This window comes from Rhyacophila brunnea, unplaced genomic scaffold (genome assembly GCF_057557595.1).
Source record: "Rhyacophila brunnea isolate RB1 unplaced genomic scaffold, BYU_Rbru_1.0 scaffold_7, whole genome shotgun sequence".
Taxonomy (NCBI): Eukaryota; Metazoa; Arthropoda; class Insecta; order Trichoptera; family Rhyacophilidae; genus Rhyacophila; species Rhyacophila brunnea.
The window spans coordinates 45,658,885-45,682,870 of record NW_028233339.1 but is presented as its reverse complement, the minus strand read 5'-3'; the positions used below and the strand labels follow the sequence as shown (position 1 = coordinate 45,682,870).

Below are 23,986 nucleotides of genomic sequence, written 5' to 3'. Positions count from 1 at the left end.
GTGTTATTAATTATCATGCTAATTGCTACACGGCAGGCGTGTCTTTAGCAGTTACTGTGTTGTGGTAATTAACTAATCAGCAGTGAATGAGTTAACGTATTAGGTAATAGTTAAAAAAAAATTTAAAGTATATTCTGCAATATAACTTTTTTATTCACAGATATTTTTTCAATGCTACATAAATATAAAATATTATTCAAATCATCTCGTAATCTGTTCGAATGCTAATAAAACATTGCCAGATGAAATTAATTTAAAAACAGTAAAAAAAAAACCTAAAAAATTCCAACTTTGCCAGCGAGTCATAGGTTTGCCATCCCTGCACTAAAGCATCATATTATGTCGGTAATTTGGTATAGAGAAAATTGAGTCAGATCACAGATCAGCCCACGTTGAAAATATTATATTTGAAACTAATTGCAGTTAAATTCCAATCATAATACCCGATGTGTTGAGCAGTTATGATCATCAGCACTAAAATCGAAAGTGGCCCTTGGCCGCCTCCAGTTAACAATTCCACTTGCTTGTGTCTGCCACAAGCTCCCTCTACACAACTCAACCAATCGGAATCTAGTTTTACTGAACGTCTTTTCTCTTCCACAACAAACAACATCAGCAGTAAATTACATGGGACATATCATATTATTAACTATGAACATAATAATATATGTATATTGCATGGAAAGATATATATTGGAAATACTGTTAAAAGATTACAAAAGAAACCAAATGATAATGAGGCAAACAAAAGTATGTGATTTGATAGAGGTTGCCGAATTAATCAAACGGCAATGCTGCTGTGAGTGGACAACCCTTGAACAAATGCAGTCATGCAGTAGCATCCAAGAGGCACTCACTATACGATCAGAGGGCCGCCCTAAAATCCACGGGATCAACGTACTCATCATGTTCAACTGATGTACGCGGCAGTGAAAAACTAGAGACCGAAAAGAACGGATGGGGCCAGGGGAGGCTTCATCCAGCAGTGGATCATTTACGGTCGATAATGACGACGATAAATGATAATATGGTCTCTATATATATATTGAATATATGGTAGGTATTTATATGATTCAGAAGTTTCAACTCACAACACAATTTATCACAAAAATAAATCATAATTTTTAATAATTCAAAATGTTTGGAAGATATTCTAGAACCGCTTATTACATACACACAAATTATTTCAGGAAACTTTCAAGTGGAATAACTATTACACGCTACTGAGAATATATATATATATGTATAATATGTAAAGATATTGATCTTTTTACAAGATTGTAATATGCAAATATTAAAAATAAGTTTAAAAATACGTTTATATTTAAATATATGTATGTAATGGCATTCAAAATAGTATATTCAACCGCGAGCGAACAGTTTCCCCAACCTTTTGACGAAATTAAATTATATTTTCGTAATTCACAGATTATTTCGAAAACTTGTAAGAATTAATTATTTCACGGAAATGACTTGGATTGCGGAACAATTTATACGCTGTCTATTATTATTACAAAAATATTTTCTTAGATAAAAACGATTGTTATGTAGAAAAATATCTCTCAGACTCCAAGTCATAAAAACAATAAGTAGAAATTTTTTTTTGTAGAGATAATTGCATTTTTTGAGGCCAAAGGTAAAAAATAACAATACAATTATTAAAATTAAATACATGCTTCCAATTTATTTTATAGATTATATTTTATAGCTTTCTGTCAGATGAAGTAAGGAAAATTCATAATCTCTTTTCTACGACGGACTAAATAGATCTCCAGTGTGGAGACATCTTAAAATTTGTTTCTGAACTATGCTATTTATACAGACACATTATATTGAATGCAATAAACATGAATTTCACACAACCATGGGATTTGAATCCGCGACATACAAAACAGGCGAGTTATAAAGCTATGCCACATGCTTGGTTTAGAAGAGGTGATCATTTTATAATGTAGTGATGTCATTAATATTCTGGTAGTTATATTTGTAATTGTAAGTCTGTTCTCCTACTGAAGTGACTGCAATGCAATCATAAAAAAACGCCATCGAGTAGGGTGGTTGGTCATAATATGTTCAATGTTTATGGGATTGTAAACATTATTTTCCACAAAAAGTGGAAAATAATAGATTCGCAATCTCTGAATTGAGAGTTGCACGTTATATTTTAAAACTTCGTCAATGATTTATTTCTATTGATTGCAACAAAGAATTATTTCAAGATTTCTAAGTGAAAAATGCTATAGTAAGACAAAAACCTAAACTCTAATAAATAAAAATACTCCTTTTTGCAAAAAACAATTTTCATTTCCGAAATCTTTAGTCAAAAGCAAATGTTTAATGGTCCACCTAATGACCAATTTATCATGGTGAAAGCAAGTCGTGGATGCTATCACCCGCATGTATCAAGATTTGAAACTCTACCTTCATAAAACTACTGAGGCATTTACGATACGGTAATTGAAAATATACACAAAACTGCTAAATAATGATGTATGCAATATTTATTGTTAGATTAATTTGTTTCAAACAAAAAATGAACAAAACAGACTTTCCATGATTTAATGTACGTAGTAAACTTTCAAAAGGTTGAGGGTAGTTTGCACGTACGGTGTCCTTCTTAATACCAACAGAAAACTGAAATCACAGCTTGTAAATGTTGTCTATCATTTAATACCAATAATAATAATACTCCATCTACTTTAAAATTAATAATTAAATTAGTAAACAACATCCTTTTAACAATAATTAATACCTGGTATGCAATTTCATCACAAAACATGTTTGCGTCATCTCTCCACGTCGTTGTTTTTATAGTCAGAAGTAGTTTGCCCTTCTTGCAATAATATATTTTTTTAATATATTAAAAACAAAGAATCAAATATACAACTTTTAAATAATGTCATTACTTAACACCCAGGTGATTTTTTTTAATAGAAAAACCCCTCGCAGCATAAAATAGTGAAGCTGGCATTTACTTTCCAGAATTTGTATAACTTACTTATTCGGATAGACAACCATGTGTGTTGACAGTGACACAATGAAAAAAAAAGCAAATAACATTACCAAAATCTATTTCAGCTTCAATTACTGAGTATTAATTTTGGTTAATGAATTGATATACTTGAATGAAATATTATAATTACAGTAAAACTCCCACCAATACGCCCACAATGGTCGAGCAACTTAAACATCGGCCTATAATGTCGTGGGTCCCAGGTTCGAATCCTGAGTTTGACAAATACACATTGTTTTTCAATTTGTTTTTGAGTCAGAGTATGGGCAAGTGGCTAACATCCATTTCTCGTAAAAACAAAAATATTTTAATACAAACCTCCACTCTGTGGAGGCCCATATGATCTTACTAAGATCGAACATGGTCAAAAAAAAAGACTCCATCGATTCGAAATCGAAATTACTAAATACAAAATGAATGGCAAAAAAAAATTGTAGAACTTTGAAAAAAAAGTTATTTTTTGTTGCATCCTTGTAACATTGTTTCTGTTTCCGGTATAATTTCTTTCAGATTAGTGGTGAATATTATGGTTCATTCATTGAATTGGTGGAAATGGATATAAACAGATTTTATGAATTTGTGTGAATATTTTGATTTACAACAAATTTCGAATTTACAGTGTTCTGTGTATTTATATTATTTTGAAAAATTCAAATTTTCCTTTTTACAGCATACATCCGTATATGAATTCAGTTTTAGTTAAAATTAACTTTTACCCAATGCTGCTAAAAGCATAGGAAAAGGGATCTTTTTGATTAAATACAATGTCTTTTGAGTTCGCCATACGGGTATAAAATATTAAAGTAGAACCAGCTATATAAACCTGCTCGGCGACTGACATTATTGTAAAAAGGAATTCTGCCGAGTAAATGCTGACTCAATCAATTATCTTCCATATTAATTGCAATGTGAACGGCAATTAAGACAAAAGTGTCCGATTCGTGTGTTTCAAAAATATTAATAAAATATTGTTTATACAAAATAATGAATACAAAACTTTCATCGGAACATGCATACAGTTTTAATTGATTTCAAAAATATGCGAACCATGTTAATAATCTCATGCAAAAAAGCATATTATCCAAATGTTTGACAACACACAACTTAACCTTTCAATCAGAAAAAAAATGTCAAAACATAGTTAGATAGTGTGAGAGAAATATTTTTGTAGGTTTATCATTTGTATTTTTCCCTTTGTCAAGTAATTATTCAATACTGACTGCTATTATATTAAATTTGTGAGTTGATGTATATATTTCAGTTTACTATTAAGAATGCCACCTGCTGACTGGGTTCTTTAGTCGCGACGACAAACATCACCAGATCGACAGCGTGCGACCACAACCACTTGATTTCCTCATGTCAAAATCGTCCAGTCATTGAATATCGAACATGCGTCTTCCTGTAATTTGTGGTTACGACTAGTCGCCCCAGTCGGTAGGGAGCCTAGGTCATAACAAGTGAAACTGAAATATCCAACATATTCACAGTTATAATATGCCAGTTTGTAAGAGAGTTATCACATAATATTATTTGTATGAGAAGTTCAGAATCATAAATCGAATAGAAAAAATGAGTAAATGTTTTAATATCGATAAAATTAATTAAAATTAACCAAACAAAATTTATACAAATCAATTAGCCTGATCGATTTTAACATGCAATTCATTCAGCATAATTATCAAAACGAGAATGACAGATTTCTCAAACTCGGATAATAATTGAAGAAATAAAAAAATCAAAGATAATAAATACTTAAAAAAATGAGTTCCGTTGTATAAACGTTACGGTTATACAAAACATAGCAATCCTAAACTTCAAATATAGTCCTAACAACATAAGCTTTAGTATGATTTAACTGTAAAATATTGTAAACTCAAAAAATATTTTTTTAATACGTATCATTCTCATTATACAACGATTATATGACGATTTGGACAACTGGACGCCACGGAATTCGAAAATAAATAGACGTTAGGTACTTATAGGTACTTTTAAAAAAAAAATTCAATATTATTATTTATATTTAAATGATTACATTATGATTTAATAGTTGGTGAGAATGTAAATATGCAGACGTAAACAATGATTTAATCGCGCATATGTTTAAGTTCCAACGAAAAAAGAGTTTTTTATTTTATGTAAAGCCTTAGGCATGGTAATTCTCAATCTGCGATAAAGAATACATTATGTTAAGAGTAAAATGAATTCAAACTACTAAGTAGTAGATAGAAACTGATTAAAATACCGCGTTTACGTTCTGTATACGTGTCTACGACAGTGCGGCGTCCAATTGTCCGGAGGCCAGTCGTCCCATTCCCAAAATACTAGTATGTCGAGTCAATATTTTACGTTTTATATCATACCAAATCTTCCGTTTATAGCATTATCAATGATTCGTCAGTAATTAAAGAAATATTCATAAAAAGAATCACGTACATGTTTTAAACAATACAAAATGATTAAAATAGTAAAAAAATACTTTTGTTCCTGACTCCTTGACGTTTTTCGATATATATTTTTTGCAGCGCACAAAATTACATGTATATACACATACCTTTTTCATAATTATTTACATACATTTATATTATGAGATGTAATAATATATATATAAATTATATTAATATAAGTATTACGAACCGTCAGAGAAGATATTACACGGATAATAAGTATGATAGAGAAACTGCAACCAGGGTGTTTATAAAGATTAACAGACTATGTTTGCCTGAACAGCAATGTCTCTTCGAAGATGTATTTCTTCAGAGTCTCCTTGGGCAGGTCGTCTAGCTCCATCGCAAAAAGGAATGGTTCTTCCGCCACCGGCTGTAAACAATTCACTTTTATGAAACCTTTCCGTCAACAATTCCAGTATCTTCAGACAGAGCGAACATGTTCTAGCAAAAAAACATGAACACGATTTGGGTTTCTATAACAATGTTGTGTATCTGTTAACCCATAGCTTACATAGGAATAATTTTACATTGAACATGTGTCAATGGTAAAGCGTGACATAAATAGTGCAAACTTAACTTTGTCAGTCACACTTATGTGTTTTCATTGAACTAAGAATAATAATTGCAAAAAATGGTGTTTGTTAGTTTTTAAAATTAAATTAAATTATGCCATCAAATCATATAAAATTTTACATATTCTACAGATAGAAGAATATCTTGTATTTATTATGGTGTGGCTAAGACAGGGTTTAATTGAATTTTAAAAACTAACCAGCACCATCTGCAATTTGTTTTCTTAGTTCAATGAAAACAAATAAGTATGACTGACAAAGTTTAGTGTGCATGATTTATGTTGGATCTTTACAGTTTACCTTCACCCTTCGCCACTGACATTGATAGATGCGATTTTGTGCACAGTAATTAATTGGACAGGGAAAATCTGATTATTGTTATATGATACAACAAGCCTATTACATTGCTTTCTCTTGCTCAGTGGTGCACTGATTATGTCTTGTTTTCTGTTAAAACTATGATACCTCACGCTAATGTGGTATGTCTATAGTATGCTTGGTATAGACTCTATACCGAGCATAAGATATTCGCATGCAAAATTAAATACTTTTTCATATTATTCAGAGACACTTGTCTTGTTAAGTAGAAAAGTAATAAATGGAACATGTGCACTACACAATATATATTTAAAAAAAAAAGTAAGTTTTCTTATCAAAATAATTAAAATATTCTATTTTAAAAGGTGGCGGCCCGTTACGTACCTAAAAAATTGATATATTTAAAATATTTTTAGTCACCTATCGATAAATCGGTAAATGACAAAAAAATAATTGATAGTCGGTAAGTAAATTTGGATCAACAGACAGAATATCTAAAAATTGCATCCCTCTTGCAATGATCACTCTGCAGCAGTTTGTTGCGGGAGGTGAAAGACAGCGAGTGAAAGAAAGATTGACCAACCCATATGTGGATGCCGGGCCAGCTATGGCAAACCTCGATGTCATTATAAAATAATTTTAATTCAGAATTTTTAGAGCTGATCGAGACATCGGTATAAGAAAATTAAAACAAGTTATGTATCTCTCCAACTTCATGCAGGTGTGAAAAAAAGATTGGACCTGACCCTCATTCGGAGGAGAGCCAAATACGATAACACTGCCCCTACTCCTCATATAGTTTTCTACGGAGGGATGAAGCTAAATTCATCACAGTTACTCATCCAGATCGCTGCAGAACCTTTTAATGGCACACAAGCAACTTCCTATCGTTTACGATAATGTGAATGATAAATTACCTCATCATTGGGATCATAATACTGTTCGAGGTAGGGATGGGCGAGGGCTTGTTCCACGGTTGCTCGGCGGTGCGGGTTAAAGGTGAGCATCCTCTCCAGAAGGTCCAGAGCTCGAGGATCGGCCGCGGGGAACAGCTTCGTCCATGGCACTCGGGGCTTGAAAGGCAGCGATTCCAGATATCCTCGTGCCTGCAAAGTTAATCATAAGTTCTGTTATAACCATTTATGCAATGAAATGGTGCATAGAGAAGGCATATCTTGATAACCCTTTATTTTTCTTCTCTTGGTGTATTCTATCGAAGGTCAACGGTATGGGTCAATGTCTTTCACATTTTGCCACATACTGGAAGGCGCGTAGCCGAGAGAATGATACCTTCCTGTTCTCCATGGTAAAAATAATTTATTAGCTCAAGAAATTCTCATTATACGCCAATACAGCCACATCTCGAAAGCAGCTTCTGATGGTAAGTCCATTTAATGTCCTTGTTTCAACCTTTACCCTTTTTAGGTTTAACCCTTGGCAGTAATTAAAAATGATTCAATTCTGGTTGATTCACAAAATTATACATATCCTGAAAGAAAAAAAGTACATAAATCAATCATTTTGCATATTATGTGGTATGGTTTTTTTTCAAACAACAAAACAAAAACAAAAGTTATGATAACCTAGATTCTTCGACTAGCTCTTAATTATCTTGTTAAATAACACACTCAAGAAAAAGGGCCGCTTATTGGAGCGCCGTTGTGTTTTTACGCCAAAGAAGTATAACTTATAACACACATAAATACACATACCGATTTTTTGCCTAATGTTTTTTAAAAACAGAAAATAATTACAAAACAGTTTTGATTTCAAAATTGTCCCTTTGACGAAAAAGTTTGTGAACCCCTGCTCTAAGCGAACATGATGACTATCTTCGATTACCCGGCTATCGTGTGATGGATAATTTTCATCAATACCATTTTCATTTGGATTTAACTTTCAAGACGGCAGATCAATATTTTAAAAATATAAATTATGTATATTAAAAATAAAGATGGGGTAAGAAACCTACACAATTTTAATAGGCCAGGGTCACTACAAACCTTTTCATTGATAATACACTCCAGATCTTCCTGGCTGGGAGAGCCGAGGACTCCAAGAATGTGGTTAAGTTGATCCAGGTAATGTTTGCCCGGGAAGATGGGCCGGTTTGACAGCATCTCGGCCAGGATGCAGCCTACTGACCAGATGTCTATTGACTTGGTGTAACCCTGAAGAAAAAAATTAAGTTCACAACCACCATTACATATTCACTTCATATTTCATGTGACCAGTTACTTGAAAAGGTAAATTCAAAGGTGTTAAGGAAAACCTTCTCTACAAGATGGAGAATACATATTATATTATGAAAGTGAAACAGAAAAAAATGAATTATTGTTTATATTAGTTGCAAGCCATTTCGCATTGCGGATTCATTTGTAGTAAACTTAGCCCACATCTGTCAAAAACCGTAAGCATTTCAAGACGATTTTTGATTCTTTCATTAGTCAATTTCGGTGATTATTATTTTTTATCACTAACTCATACTTACATGATCATTTCGAACACGAAATATGTTTGACTTCTATCGAAACCTAAACGTTCATGTGATTATAATGCAAATGTAGTCTGTGAAACAGAAGACCATGTCAATTATTGTAAGTAGAAAGACAGAGAATCAAAAAAAAACTATTATTCTTTAGAATAATTCGTTGAATAACTACAAAAATCGTATATGCCATACATATTATATTACGTCAACTGCCAAAAACGGTGGCTATTATAAACAATGTTATCATGTTTCAATGCGCCAATTTATAAAATATTATTTTTTCTGGGGCCAATTCAACCACACTATATCATCTTTTTGACTGATGTTTTACAGTGATAAATGAGTCTTGTCACCTTTGAATTGAGCATAATTTCCGGGGCACGGTACCAACGAGTCGCCACATACTCTGTTAAGAATCCCGTGTGGTCGTGGTCAGGGTCAGCAACCCTCGCCAGACCAAAGTCGCAGATCTGAAACATAATAAATTATAAATTATAGAAGGTGATTCTCGTCTAGGCTATACCAATTATATTGAAAGTAGAGTCTGTATTCTATAAGTTTGCGGACGGAAAGCATTGTGCTATCGCGTTCGACTGTTGCAAGTTTTCAATAGGAGGGAACTAGAGGGAATGCAGTGCTGAATGCTGAAGCAGAGGGTAAACCACACGCCAGCTTATAGAAGACATTTTTGTGAAAGTATTTTTGGAGCTTGAGACAACTAAAATGCTGAAGATATAATTGTTTTACACCTTCTTCTTTTTAAAAATTCATTATAATATTATATATGTATAAAACATGTATAAAAATGTATTACATGTATAAAAATGCATAACATGTATAAAAAATAGTCAAATTCACATAGCATCAATATTCTCATTGAATGGCTGGTCATGGACATTCTTGCTTACTTGTAGGTAGAGTTAGGTTTCGGGAAATTCCCGATGGGAATTCTCGAGAAATTTTCGAGATTCTCCATCCCAAATCTAAAAAATTTTAATATTTCGGGAAATCCCCGGTTCTTGAGAATCTTTTCTCGGGATTCGGGATTTCTTTATTATAAAATATTAATTGAAAAAACAATTTTTCTATATGAAAAAAGTGGACAGAAACAAAACGTTCAAAGACTGATGGGGACATTAGACACAATTAAGCCAAAGTCAACTCAAAATAAGCGGAATTTTTTAAATTTTGTGTCTGTTGTGGCTCCTGAAGCGGGCACCTATACCTATCACTAAGGTTAAGGGCAGTGTGGTGTTCTACACTAGTGTTCTCTAAATGGTATTCCCCAATGGACCCCCAGAGTTCCGCACGGAAAAATTAAAGGTGTTTCGTGTATGTATTTTTAGTGATTTTAACACGCTCGGTACCGCAAACGAGAATCCTCGTTATATCAATAATTACGCTGAGTACCGCGCGCGAGGATGCTTGTTTTGTTGCGCGTTTTTAAATAAATATGTTTACTGTGACATCTATGTATTTTCAACGAAAACATTTGACATATTCTGTTAGATTATAAAATTCGGTACCGACTGGTATAGATAAAATATCGATATCTGTTTTACCTTCCGTGATATTATTAAATAAAAATCATAATTTTATTATTGTGAGATGCCATTTTTGATCATTCTCTCGTGTGACTTTACCGAATTATGTACTGATTTTGAAGACGAAAATTACAGTAATAAGCAATAAAGGGATTCAATAAGGTAAGAGAAATAATTTATCTATGATATTTTATATAATTATTTATGGTTTCTGGCAATATAAATTAATTTTTGCGTGTTTCTTCGTGCACTTAACTTTACTGTCAAAATTTCCGAATGCAAAGTTTGAATGTTCTCATTATTTACCAATCCCTTGATAATGTGCCAATATATTACTTTATAAGCTTAGAATATTGAATTATTATGAATATTCTATATAATTATATGTGTTTGAACTAGTATTTAGTTAATTCTACGTGTTTTTCCAACATTCAAAATTTGTTGACTAAAGGCGATTTTTGTTGTTGTTTACAGTTGTTCCAAACCAACCGATTTGCCTCCAGAGGACAAAAATTACATAAATAAGCAAAAAAAGGATTCAATAAGGTAAGATAAATAAGTTATCTATGATATTTTATATGTTTATTGATGGTTTCTGGCAATTTCAATTAATTTTACATGTTTCTTCGTACACGACACTGTACTGTCAAAATTTCCGAATGCGAAGTTTGAATGTTCGCATTATTTGCCAAATACTTGATAATGTGCCAATATATTAATTTATAAGCCTAGAATATTGAATTATTATGAATATTCTATATAATTATACGTGTTTGAACGAGTATTTAGTTAATTCCACGTGTTTTCCCAACATTCAAAATTCGTTTACTAATGGCGATTTTTTTGTTGTTTACATCTAATCCAAACCGACCGATTCACCTATTATATCCAGATAATTGACTGATCAGTCACGTCAAAAGATAATAATTTATACGCAAAATATAATTTATATAAGATAATCGAACATTTTGATAAAGCCTCATGTTTCCCAAGAATTAAATTCTGTTTACTAATGTGGAATTTTGTTTTGATTCCAGCCGATTTTCACGCATTGAAATGGAGGCCTTTGGAACAGACGACTCTGAGCAGGATTATGCATTCGAGTTATTATATGACTCTGATTCAGATGTTCTACTGGATGCCACCACCGATGTCGCAGACATCACCGATTTCACCGCTGGCCACTCGAGCAACTTTGAGGACGACTTCAACGGTTTCATTAACCGCATTGCAGAGATGCTAGATGAAACCAGTATGGTGTCAGGAGTCGACACGTCTTAGGACCTACTCCCTGGCCCATCTCGGACAGAAACCAGAGGTCGAGCGGGTGGACGGCGTGGAAGAGGAAGTAGGGGCGGTCGTCCCAGAGGCAGCCGAGGAGGACATGCGAGGTTTAGTGCCAGTGTTACTGAACCGTGGTCAACAGAAGACTACACTCCAGCACCTGGACCGTTTACTGCTGACCCAAGTGTAAAAGTGAATGTTGACGTTCAGTCTGTTCATTGATTTTTTAAAAATGTAACCCTAGTCGCAAGTTAGAATTTAAAGATTTTTTAGTAGAGTATTCAATTTCTTTAATGTCTTTTGGTACCAATGTCTCGTCTTCTCTGGCTCTGAGGCATCATGTGACGCTGGATTCGCCTGTAAGGTTATCTGGAGACATATCCAGACATACCTTACAGGCGATTCTAGCGACGTAGAAAAAGGCATATCCATCAAGGCTATGCAAGGTATATGCCAAAAATAAAAAAAGGAGCGAGACTCGGTACATGTGTAAAGAGTGTGATGTTCCTCTTCACAAAAGCATCTGCTGGCAGAAATATCATACTATTCGTAAATATTAAACTGTTTTTGATTGTTCCTGAAAGTTTTATTTAAATATTCCCACAAATAAGCCAATAAACCAAGATTATATCATTTACTAGAAAAAACCAATTTCACTCAAATTTGTCCGGGAATAGGGGTAAGTTTTATAAAAACCTGCCGGGGCTGAAAGTGTTAAGAATTTTTAAATAAATCCACTTGAATTATTGAGTTGTCGGCACTTGGCATTCCAGTATAAATCACTGATCGCGATCCCTTTTTATGGTAGTCAAGTAAGATGCGCCCTTCAATATATTTGATAAATATCCATTTTTATTAGTTTGGAAACACACTAAAAATATTCAAAATGAATGTCAACACGTGAATTATCATGTTTTTATATCAATTATCACATTACATCGAATTATACCACATATTTGTAAATAATGTTAATTGTCTTCAAGAAAATAGCGCTGCAGGTGACTTTTTTTACTATTAGAGTAAATTTGTGATGTATGTTTATCTCATTTATTTGGTCGACTTGCCACGCCGGGCCCCCATGCTAGAGCAGAGCTAGGCCAGACCCCCCCTTGTCGGGGCCATGTTGAACATACATAATTTGAAAACACCTAGAAAATATCTTTTCTTGCAAAAATATGATACCCAACATGACTTGAACCTAAAACCACTAGATTCACACAAATGTGCTTTAAGAATTTTAGATATGGGCATCTTATCTAATCATGACAAAATTATCTAATAATTTTTACATGAATACATTAAATTGGGTGCCCGTAGGTTAATTGATAAAGCACATTCACAGGTTGAAGTTTTGTCGGGTGTTGTATTTTTTCAAGTAGGTATATACATCTGAGGTGTTTTCAAATTATGTAATATATTAATTAATTATTGTGTTCTAACCTTACTGATAGTGCAGTTAGATATGTCATGCGTTACTTAGGGCATGACATTCCAAGGGGGTGATAAAGGAAGGAATACGAATAATGCAACTGTTGGTAGTCGATTCCGTGGAGATTTCAAAAAAAATCCTACACCACTGACATCCCATGTTAAGTTTTACCAAAAACCAGTACTAAACAGTTCGCAAACTGACATGCGCTCTATACAAACTCTCTCAAAATACTAGTATGATACTAATAAACAATGTAGCTAATGTACCTCCTTAAGCACTGCACATAATTTAACATGTTTTAAATATCCAAGTTAAAGGTTGTTGGGAACATAAATAAAACAAAGAAGAAACTATGGTAATTTTTAGATTTCAGTGTTTTATTATTTTTATCCTAGTATCCTACGATATTTTTTTTTACTTGGAAGGCCAATGAAGTAACAGGTGTCTTAGTGTAATAAATTAACTTAGCATTTTATAACATGCAAGGTAAATCTTTAATTTATTAAGAGAGCTAAAAATAAGAATGAAATATTGAGATAGTTATATACCAGAAGAGGGGGGGGGGGGGTGGATTATACCTTAAGGTCGCAGGTAGTATTGAGCAGCAGATTGGAGGGCTTCAAATCCCGGTGCAGCACGTTCGCCGAGTGGATGTACTTCAGCCCTCGGAGAATTTGATAAAGGAAGTAACAAATGTGGTCATTGCTCAGTTTCTGCAACAGATCAAATCGATTGATTGAGTACACATGATATAATCAAAAACTTGAGTTAGAATTAGTTTTCATATGATCAAATACCTGTTCATGGGTGAAAATGTTTTGTATGAAAAGTTTGGATTATATCCCATAGACATGGTGTACAAAATATTATTAATTGCATGTAAATAATTTAAATGTTCTGGTTTTAATTGCCTACCATCTATGAAACATAACATGCCCACCAAATGTGACCCAATAGAGCAAATTATCTTTTTAAGCCTTGATCAAATTTGGGTGTTGCGTCCCAAGAAAAGATCGATAAACTCATTTCAAGAAACTTTATAAATATTAATGATACAAAATTCAATACTTGGCTTTGAATATGTTTTGAAAGCTCATCAAATCTTTATGTTATATTAAGATAGACTGCACCTTTGGTCACCTTCGGACAAGTTAATTTTTGTAATAGTTATAATATTTAAAAACTGTTAGAAACTGTTAAGAATGCACACAGACAATATTTTTTTCTTATTGAAACTTCGCATTCACACGAATTGCTCTCGACGTTATTACTATGGACAAAATCTTCATGCAAGTCTTGAAGACATTATCTTCTTCAGGAATATGCTGATAAAATTCCACTGGGTATTATGTTTGGTGAGTTATTTAAAATGTTTGGTGACTTGCAGTAGAACCTTTTTCATAACATGCTATCTACACGTCATATCATACATCACCGAAGCCCCCTCCGCAATATCAACACATTCGATTTTGTAATATAAAATATATAAAACAGAAATAAGGAGTCATACCTGTGTTTTTAACAATTTGTAAAGGTCAGTCTCCATTAGACACTGCACTATGTAGACGTCTTTCATTTGATCTATTGTGACTGCTCTCAATATATCTCTTATGTCAATAATCTGGGGAAAAAAATTAAAAACAATATTATCAAAGAGGGAATCGGACGACTGGCCTCCGGACAATTGGACGCCGCACTGTCGTAGACACGTGTAGACGAGGTATTTTAATCAGTTTCTATCTACTACTTAGTAGTTTGAATTCATTTTACTCTTAACATAATGTATTCTTTATCGTGGATTGAGAATTACCATGCCTAAGGCTTTATATAACATAAAAAAACTCATTTTTCGTTGGAACTTAAACATATGCACGATTAAATCATTGTTTACGCTTGCATATTTACATTCTTACCAACTATTAAATCATAATATAATCATTGAAGTATAAATAATAATATTGAATATTTTTTTTAAAGTACCTATAAGTACTTAACGTCTATTTATTTTCGAATTCCGTGGCGTCCAGTTGTCCGGTGCCAAATCGTCCTAGACCCATCAAAGACTATTAAAAGTAAACTAATTCTGGGTAATTACGCTGCAGGTGCCCGCATGAGCTTTTATATTTTTTTTTTACGAAAACAGTTTATTCCATGTAGACAATTATATTAAATACCCCTTTCTGTCAGCGCAGAAGCTTTTCGATCCAATTGTTAATTTAAAAGTTGTAATTTTCATACATTTCGATGCATTATTATCACAGACTAAGATTATATCAGGTTGGGGTAGGTTAGGTTAGGTTGGGTTTGGTCTAAAAAGAAAGTTATAAAAACTCATGCGGTCATCTGTGATACATTTACCTAATTCTGTACCTACCTAATGACACAGACAGTATAATATCAGTGTATTTCAGCAAAAAACACTTTCAGGAAAATGCAATTTAAGATTTTGCAGGTGCTTAATGTTAACAGACTTACTCATGTATATGGATTCGGGTCTCTATAATGAATAACGTAATACACATATTGTTTTTCAATGTGTGTTTGCAGTCCGAATATGGATCTAATATGGTGAGCGAGTGGCTAACATTCATTTCTCGTAAAAACAAAAATCTGTCAATACAAATCTCCACTTTGTGAAGTATCGGACACGGTCAAAAAAAATAATAAAATAAATTGGCTCTGAGAGATATTTTTGGTTTAAAATCTGTAGTTAATAACTCAGGCAAAATTAGACTAAACTGGCTCTGAGGTACAGAACTAATATATTAAAGTGGACGAAACCATTCCAGATTGTCATTAAATTGTGCAAAACCATTACCTGAACTAAAGTAAGATAAAATTAAACATACAAAACTATTGATAATTTCAGACATTGAAGAAAAAGTTCTTTACTAGACGGAACCAAAATATATGAAAGTGAAATCGAAAAGGTTACTAATATCAACGATTAAATTAGCTGCAAGTCATTTCGCAAATATACGCTATTATTCTACAAGCATTTTAACACAATTTTGAGATATTAAATTCTAATGGATTCAAGCTCTGTACTATTCCATTTAAGTCGTTTTTTGCGAACTGGGTTTCGCCTTTCGGCATCTTCAGGCGCCGTGTACACACACTAACAACGAACACTCTTTGGAATAGTACAGAGCTTGAATCCATTAGAATTTAAATTCAAATTCCATCAAGTACCTTCAGTCGATAGTATTAATATTTGAGATATTACCGAGATAAACATTAAAAGTTGAATTTTGTTATAAATGATTGGTTTTATTTTGTGAAATACATTGACCATTTCTAACATGAATCATGTTAGAGTTGAACCGGAATCAAAGCATTCACTGTAAAATGAAAAATGTAACTAGAACTACCTGTGAAAGAACAGATTACATCAATTACTGCACAAAAATAGCCAGATACCGAACCAAATTTAGATTATTTAAAATATTTAGATGAACAATCATAAAAATCGCATATGTTACACGTACATTATACTGTCACGTTAAAAACACTAGCCACAGATGACTGTAAATAATAGTTGGTCGATCGCTAAACTAAGAATTACACGTGACAGGTGGGGTAAATTGTGTCCGGAAAGTTGTACGTATGCAGTTTGGCATATCACAATTCACCGTGAGCTATACACAGATTGCTGTCTAGCATTGAGATAAAATTCATGTCTAAATAAAACACATAAAATTACGTTATTTTGTTAAAAAAAAATACTTACATTTTCATGCTTAAACCTTGTCAAAATTTTGATTTCCCTTAGAGTCCTCTGGCAGTAGGTCTGGTGCTCAAAGGGCGATATTTTCTTTATGGCAACTTTCGCTTTTTTCTCATTGTCGTGGGCCGATCTGTAAACGAAAAGAAATATGTCAAATTAGACAATGGTGTTTAAAACAGCAGCTTGCCTGCATGATATAACAACTGAACTGCTTATTGAGACCCGAGGAGAATAGAAGCGTGCCATTGGAAGAAGAAGAATTTTAGGCAACTTTTCTCCCCTTCGATCCCCTGCAAGCCTGTCCACTTTTCCGCCGTAGGCGATTGTAGAAGTGTGTATTGCATTGAGTAAAGAGGGTAAAAGCTGCTGCGACCGTGGTCAACATGTGCGGACAGCCTAATGTCAACAGATGTGTACTGTCATTTTAACGATTATACATGCCTATTACGATAAAATGATTAAATGTGGCAGCATCTACAGAATAATCAATATGATGTAATTATGTATACAGCTCGAATTTTACCCACGAGATGGCACACATAAATTAATTACGGGAAACTATACTGTTTAATTTCAATTCAATACAGACACATAATTATTTCAGGTACATTCAGCATCATCTAAAATGTAAATATATTTTTACGAGGATCAAATCCGATCTAATTTTTCAATCATAAATTGTACAGTAACCAGTAAATAAACGAAAATTCATTCAAATAATCTTATTTAATTCACTCTCATTTTTCATTTCCATATTATCGCCATACAACCTTCCATAATTTTGACACACAATGTCTAGTTTCAAACTCACAGCCAGCAGCATCCCTACATAAAGTATGCAAAGTAAAATTGTTTTAAAAAGAGAAAGTAGGCTTTATCGAATAATAAAAAATATATAATATTATGAAAAAGTTACCTTTAAATTTTAAATTCACAAAAAGTGATTTAAATGAATTTTGTTAAAATTCCAACAAACCATTAGAGTTAATGAAAGTTTGTAAGCAAAAAAAAAACTATTCCAATTTAATCATTCTGAGCTCATAATTTATTTAAAAGATACTCAGGATTAAAAGCTCTCAGTGAAAAATTAGATTATTCAATATAATACGTAATACAAAAAAAAAACGTAGACACCTGAATCCATTTAGACGCCAGCAAGAAATTAAAACTACGAATTTATTGTTGTGTCCCATAAGACTAATAAGAAAAGTTTAATTTTCAGAGGACAATGATTTAATCTTAGCTAAATAATGAAAGCATTTTTTTCTATTTACTCAGCCAAAATATAGTGTTATTATTAGGTATACTTGAATTGAAAAATCGAGAAATATCAATGAATACGAAAATAAGCTAGTCAAAACATTAGTGTTCACCACTCCATAGGGCGCGAGGTAATTGACGTCTTTCAAATATGGTGTTGGTGCCGAATGCTTCGAATTCGTTAGATAAAGCACAGAAAGAGTCACCTAGCAATGGGATGACTGTCGACCAGTGGCGAAGGGTGGATAGGCTGTGGAGATCCAACATAAATAGTGCACATCAAACTTTGCCAATAATACTTATTTGATAGAACTAATGATACAAATTGCAAATGGTTTTGGTTAGTTTTTAATATTCAATTAAACCCTGCCTAGAAAAACCATAATAATGTGTAAAAGAAGTTTTAACTTTTATCTATTACGGTTTTGTTTAGGCAGGGTTTGATTAAATTTTAAAAACTAACCAAAACCGTCTGCAATTTGTATAATTCTACTAAAACTATTTAGTGCAATATTTATGTCGAATCTCTACAGCCTACTTCGCCACTGCTGTCGACAATATGTATAAAAACCAAAGAGATGGGAGGAGTCCAATCTCTTTGATAAAAACACATTATTTCGGGCGTAATTGCTAGTCATGGACTGGAAGAATGTTAAAAAAAATCAATATCTCTATAGGTTAATTCGATAAACTGAAATTATGCACATCTATTCACAATATGAAGCAAATAGTAAAGAATAGCATTATTAATCAACAGATGGCGCACTGAAATCGCATCATTTCGTTTTAAAGTCGTTAATGAAATTCGTATCATAAACGTCAAGAATTGTGAACGAATTAACGTAATGCGCCGAATAACGAACGAACCAAACGACTTACCTGCGTTACTTAATTAAGTTGAATGGATACTCTGGCGAAAGGGCGCAGGATTAATTAACGAAACGTTTCCCACGGCGGGTTCAAAAGAGAGAATCGTCAAAAAATATGGGAGGAATATAATAGCTTTAATAATATTCAACCAAATACAAGATAACTGTTTAAATTTGAAATATTTATCGTTCATGTTAACATCTATTAGGTATTTAATAAGATGATATGATTTTGTTCTATTTTATTTTAGTCGGTAGCAGAGTTGTAAATGTAACCCTGAGAACCCCTTAAATATGTTAGAACCAAAATTGGGCTGGAACATTTTATTCTGAGAATCGTAACCTATTAAAAATGTCCGGGTTCCGGAGGTAATATTTTTTAACATTGGTTTTGAAATCCGCCGTATTTCGAAACAGATTTTATTACAAAGAATGGATGTTGGCAACTTGCTCAACCCACTGAGCCGATGTCAAGTGAGTATAATATTAAGAGCATACATAAGTGAAACGGCAAATATAATAGGTGGAACGAAATTTCGCAGTCGTCGCCAATCGGAGACTGACAACGAGGTGTGAGCACGTCAATTTGTTTTGTGATGGCGTTGGAGGAATATATTCTTAAATCGTGTAAAGATGACTAAAAAACGTTCCGCATGTACTTGAAAAAGAAAACATGTTGAATTTTTATGACAAATTATATTTCGTTCGGCTCACGTTATTTGCACAATCTGCGCATCGCCTAGTCACGATATTTTTAGACAATGCCTCAGCTGAAGTATAGCCTTAACATTTATGACAATATGTCTACTTGCCTGATTACTGCTTTAGAATCGGACACTGCGCGAACCAAACTGAGGTGCATGTCGCGGACTATCACGTGACGTCACAGTAAGCTGCCGCTACGGGAGAAAAGTGTGTAATGACGTTGTACTTGGTGTTTAAAATGTTATCAGACTGATGCTCCCATCCCGTAGCACATTTTGAACCTTTAAACGAACATTGTCAGTTGGCATAATCTGCCGAAATCACTAAAACAGTGAGGTCACCTCACGTTGAACTGCACTGCTTCGACACCTGCATGACGTTATCATATTCCACATGCCTACACTTTTCGAATGCCATGTCAAAATCACGTTTTTTTTTGTTTTTAGCGGTTGGCACTATGTATTTTCGATAACAATGACGTCTATTATCTATGGTCTGCAGTCAAAATATTATCTATGGATGTCATGCCGCAAGTATTTTAACATACGCACACGTAGAAACTGTTTAAATTAATTGAAATTAGCATGAATAATTAATTAATAATTCAAATTACTAATACATTATATTAGACACTCTTCATCAGTGTCATTATTCAGTGAATTTACTTATTTATTTATTTAGATGGTGATGGTTCAAAATATTCTGCAAAGTGACGAAACCATAAATACTAAATTTGTCGCCGCGATAGCGTGACAGTGGGCGACATGCACCATGACATGCACCTCAATTTGATTCGCGTTTATCACGGGGGAGGGGGGGGGGGGTAGGGTGGTGATCAGAAAATTATACATTCCTCCACAACGTTATTTATTCATAGAGATAATATTAAAAAGAAGTTCGTCATAACTACATCCTATTCTGCTCATTTAACGTCTGAAAGAACAAACATAATAATATCATAGTTAAAGGAGGTGAACCAGGAACACCGTGTTGCACTGCCTTTCACACATACACACGATTGCAAACGACCTTGGGGGAAGGTCTAGAAAACCGCTGTTACTAGGCGAGACCCCCCATATTTTCCCAGCTCAAATATTCACTTTAAGCTTACCTAATATCCACCTGAACCGTACGGCAGGATAATAAAATAACACGCGTAACGTATTAAAATTAATTTCACTGGATAATATTTTATTCAAGGTAACTTCCTGTTTACACATTGTTAACAAATCCTATGTAAGTAATAAAAGTTTTCAAAATTTCTTACCTTTAGTAGGTATACAAACAAATCTGAATCACAACCAGAGCTGGAAATTGAACCGGAACCGAACCCCTGAATCCTAATAAGTGATAACCGATCAGCTGAAATAATTATTTTTAAATATTAATTCTGAATTTGGAGAACCCAAACCGAAACCGTTTAAATATCAAGGGGTTCGGTAGGCTTCTTAATTTTTAATTTTGTAATATATTAAGTATAATATTATTTTTAATCTGCTGGTGCCAGTTATTCAAAAATAATATTAATTCATATATTATAAATTACTACGTAATGTTTATTTTTTTTAATAATGTGGTTGAATATCTACAAATTGTGGAGTCCATATGCTCCACCTGATAACGATATCATGGAAAAGTAGTATATACACACAGTTATGGAGTTTTCAAATTACATATTCATAATAAACTATTTCTTTTATTCAACGAATTTATTCACAAGATTAAAGAATGTAAGATTCTAAATAATATTGAACTTACCTACATCATTTGAAAACATCTCATGCATATACCCACTAGAAAAAATCATCTTTTTTAGAAAAAATACGACACCCGACGGGACTTGAACCTGTAACCTCTGGATTCGCGCCAGCGTGCTTCATAAATTAAATTACGGGCATCCTACTTAATTACGTCGATTTTAACTAGCTACTTAACTTGATTAAATATACAAAAACCGATAGCCAACATTATAACGCAATTCGACGAGCAGTTCATATAAGAACCACTAGTTAAAATCGACGTAATTTATCAGGATGGTCGTAGCTTAATTGGTAAAGCAAGCACACTGGCACGAATCCATGGGTTACAGGTTCAAGTCCCGTAGGGTGTCGTATTTGTTTCTAAAAAAAGATTTTTTCTAGCAGGTATGGGTATATATATACGATGTTTTGAAATTATGTAAGTAGGTTAAATATTCATAACATGTAATAACAGTTATGACTGATTAAAAACAACTATTTTCCACTGGAACGGTACCCGGAATCGAAACCTTTAAAATAAATATGGGTTCTAAAAGCTTTGGTCAGAACTCAACGATTTTGACGACCTGGGATAACATAATATTGTATGATGTACATTGTACCTACTCACACAGAGATCGGCAATTTTTTGACATATAGATAAGAGCCAAATGTTAGTAGCAAAGATTTCGATTTTCAAGAACCATAAGATGTATTTCATTGGGCTTTTTAGTTTACGGTGCATAAAAATAGGGTAAGGTCACAAACAGGAAAACACGTGCAACAATATTGGCGAAGCTTTTGTATGCATAAGCAAAGAGTTGGTAATTCGCTAGGTCTACACTAACGGAACTTTCAAAAAATTTAGTTTCGGACAAACAACAATGTTTAGGCACTCGGTAATTTCAATGGTTCGTTCCTACTAGTACGATTTTGACTACAATTAAATGAAAATGTCATCTAACCAGGGTTCACTCGTCTATGAGCAGTTTTCAACGTAACCGTCGTATTGGTTGAGTGAAAGTAATACTAAAGCTCAGTTGCTATGAGAATGTACAGTATTTAAGTAATTTGATTTGATTAAGTACACATATTGTTTTTCAATTTGTGTATGTGTCAGATACGGACCTAATAGGTTGAGCAAGTAAGTGGCTGACATTCACTTCTCGTAAAAACAAAATCTGTTAATAACCAACCTCTACTCTGTGGAGGCCCATATGATCATATTAGGATCGGATATGGTCGAGAGAGAATGTTATTGAAATTTCAAGTACTTTTATTATCTTGCGAAAGTTAAATGAAATAAAAAATGAAACATTTTTGTAAAGGTAGTAATACAGTAATCTGGACAAGATAAACAAGAAAACTTTGTGGAGACGATCTGCGGAACTAGTCTACTCATTTGTGTCCTCCCAGCAGCAAAAGATGGAGCGTTAACTGCAGACCAGATAGTTCACATCCCGGGATAATTAACTGTTAGAATACGACACGAGTAATACGACATACTTATCACCTTTTTTTATAAATTGAGTTAAGTGATATTATGTTAGAATAGTCTTGCTGGCAATTCTCAAAAATATGAATACATCACAGACCTACCTGTCGAAAATACGCAAAACGAGATATTGTTTCGTACGTGTATGGCTAAACAGTTTTCCAAGGTTTGCGATCTCTTACCGAGGAGACAAGTATATTGTTTCACTTTGTTCCGGGGTGCTATGTCCCTGACCCCGGCCCCATACCCTCCGGCTGGATCAACAGGACGGTGCTCCGCCCACCCCTCCTCCTCTAACACCCCGAGAAAAACCCTCGCGGCCTGGGAAGCCTTTATTGCCGCACGAACCCTTGGCACTTTGACCTCCAATCGAGAGCATCATATTGCGTTTCTGCGCGTGTCATCATGAAACATTATTATGTAAAAAAAGCAAGTTTTAAAACACTGATAAGTAAAGTTACGATACGCCAGAAAACCAAAAAGAAATTATCGTTAGGGATAACCATTGCACGTTCAATCGATGGGTACAATTAAACATTCTTAGATTAACAAAGATTATGATATTGTATACGCGTCGGCGTATAATGTCGTGGGTCCCAGGTTCGAATCCTGGGTCTGGCAAATACACATTGTTTTTCAATTTGTATTTGCACATGAGGCCCATATGATCACATTAAGATCGGACATGGTCAAAAGAAAAAAATATATATTTGTCTAGGTTTATCTGTCTGTCTGTAACGCAGCGTAGCACAGAGCCCACACGCACGCACTCTCTTGGCCAAGGTATAAATTTTCATGCGAAAGTTTGATGCCAGATCGCATAAAGAGCACACCGACGCTGCATCCCTCTCACGCGCGATGCACTTATGCTGCGAACACATTATCATCACGTGCTGGCACGGCGACAAATTTAGTCTATGGTTTTGTCAATCCGCAGAATATTTTGAATGATAACTATCTCTATAAATTCAACGATAGAAACTGCCAACTCTAATTTATTAGTAGATATGTATTTTAAATATTATTCATTATTAATGGTAATTTCAATTATTATAACAATTTCTACGCGTGCGTACGTTAAAAT

General features: G+C 33.6%; 1 protein-coding gene and 1 long non-coding RNA gene across 3 annotated transcripts in view; one reads left to right on the top strand and one right to left on the bottom strand.

Moving 5' to 3' along the window:
• Positions 1-5,593: 5,593 nt before the first annotated feature.
• Positions 5,594-23,986, bottom strand: part of rl (Mitogen-activated protein kinase rl) — a 296,415-nt gene continuing 278,022 nt past the window's right edge. Inside the window, exons 2-8 of the mRNA XM_085958359.1 lie at positions 16,838-16,964; positions 14,618-14,728; positions 13,686-13,820; positions 9,201-9,317; positions 8,360-8,527; positions 7,274-7,462; positions 5,594-5,836 (exon numbers count right to left, since the gene is read on the bottom strand). Of these exons, the coding sequence (XP_085814485.1) occupies positions 5,729-5,836; positions 7,274-7,462; positions 8,360-8,527; positions 9,201-9,317; positions 13,686-13,820; positions 14,618-14,728; positions 16,838-16,964 (955 nt within the window). The 3' untranslated portion in view covers positions 5,594-5,728. The remainder of the gene's footprint in view (positions 5,837-7,273; positions 7,463-8,359; positions 8,528-9,200; positions 9,318-13,685; positions 13,821-14,617; positions 14,729-16,837; positions 16,965-23,986) is intronic.
• Positions 10,625-12,251, top strand: LOC147064967 (uncharacterized). Of its 2 annotated transcripts, XR_015071891.1 has the most exons (3): positions 10,625-10,682; positions 10,866-10,937; positions 11,429-12,251. It is a non-coding gene; the product is annotated as an uncharacterized LOC147064967 (long non-coding RNA). The 2 variants fall into 2 exon arrangements; XR_015071890.1 differs by having other exon boundaries at positions 10,625-10,937.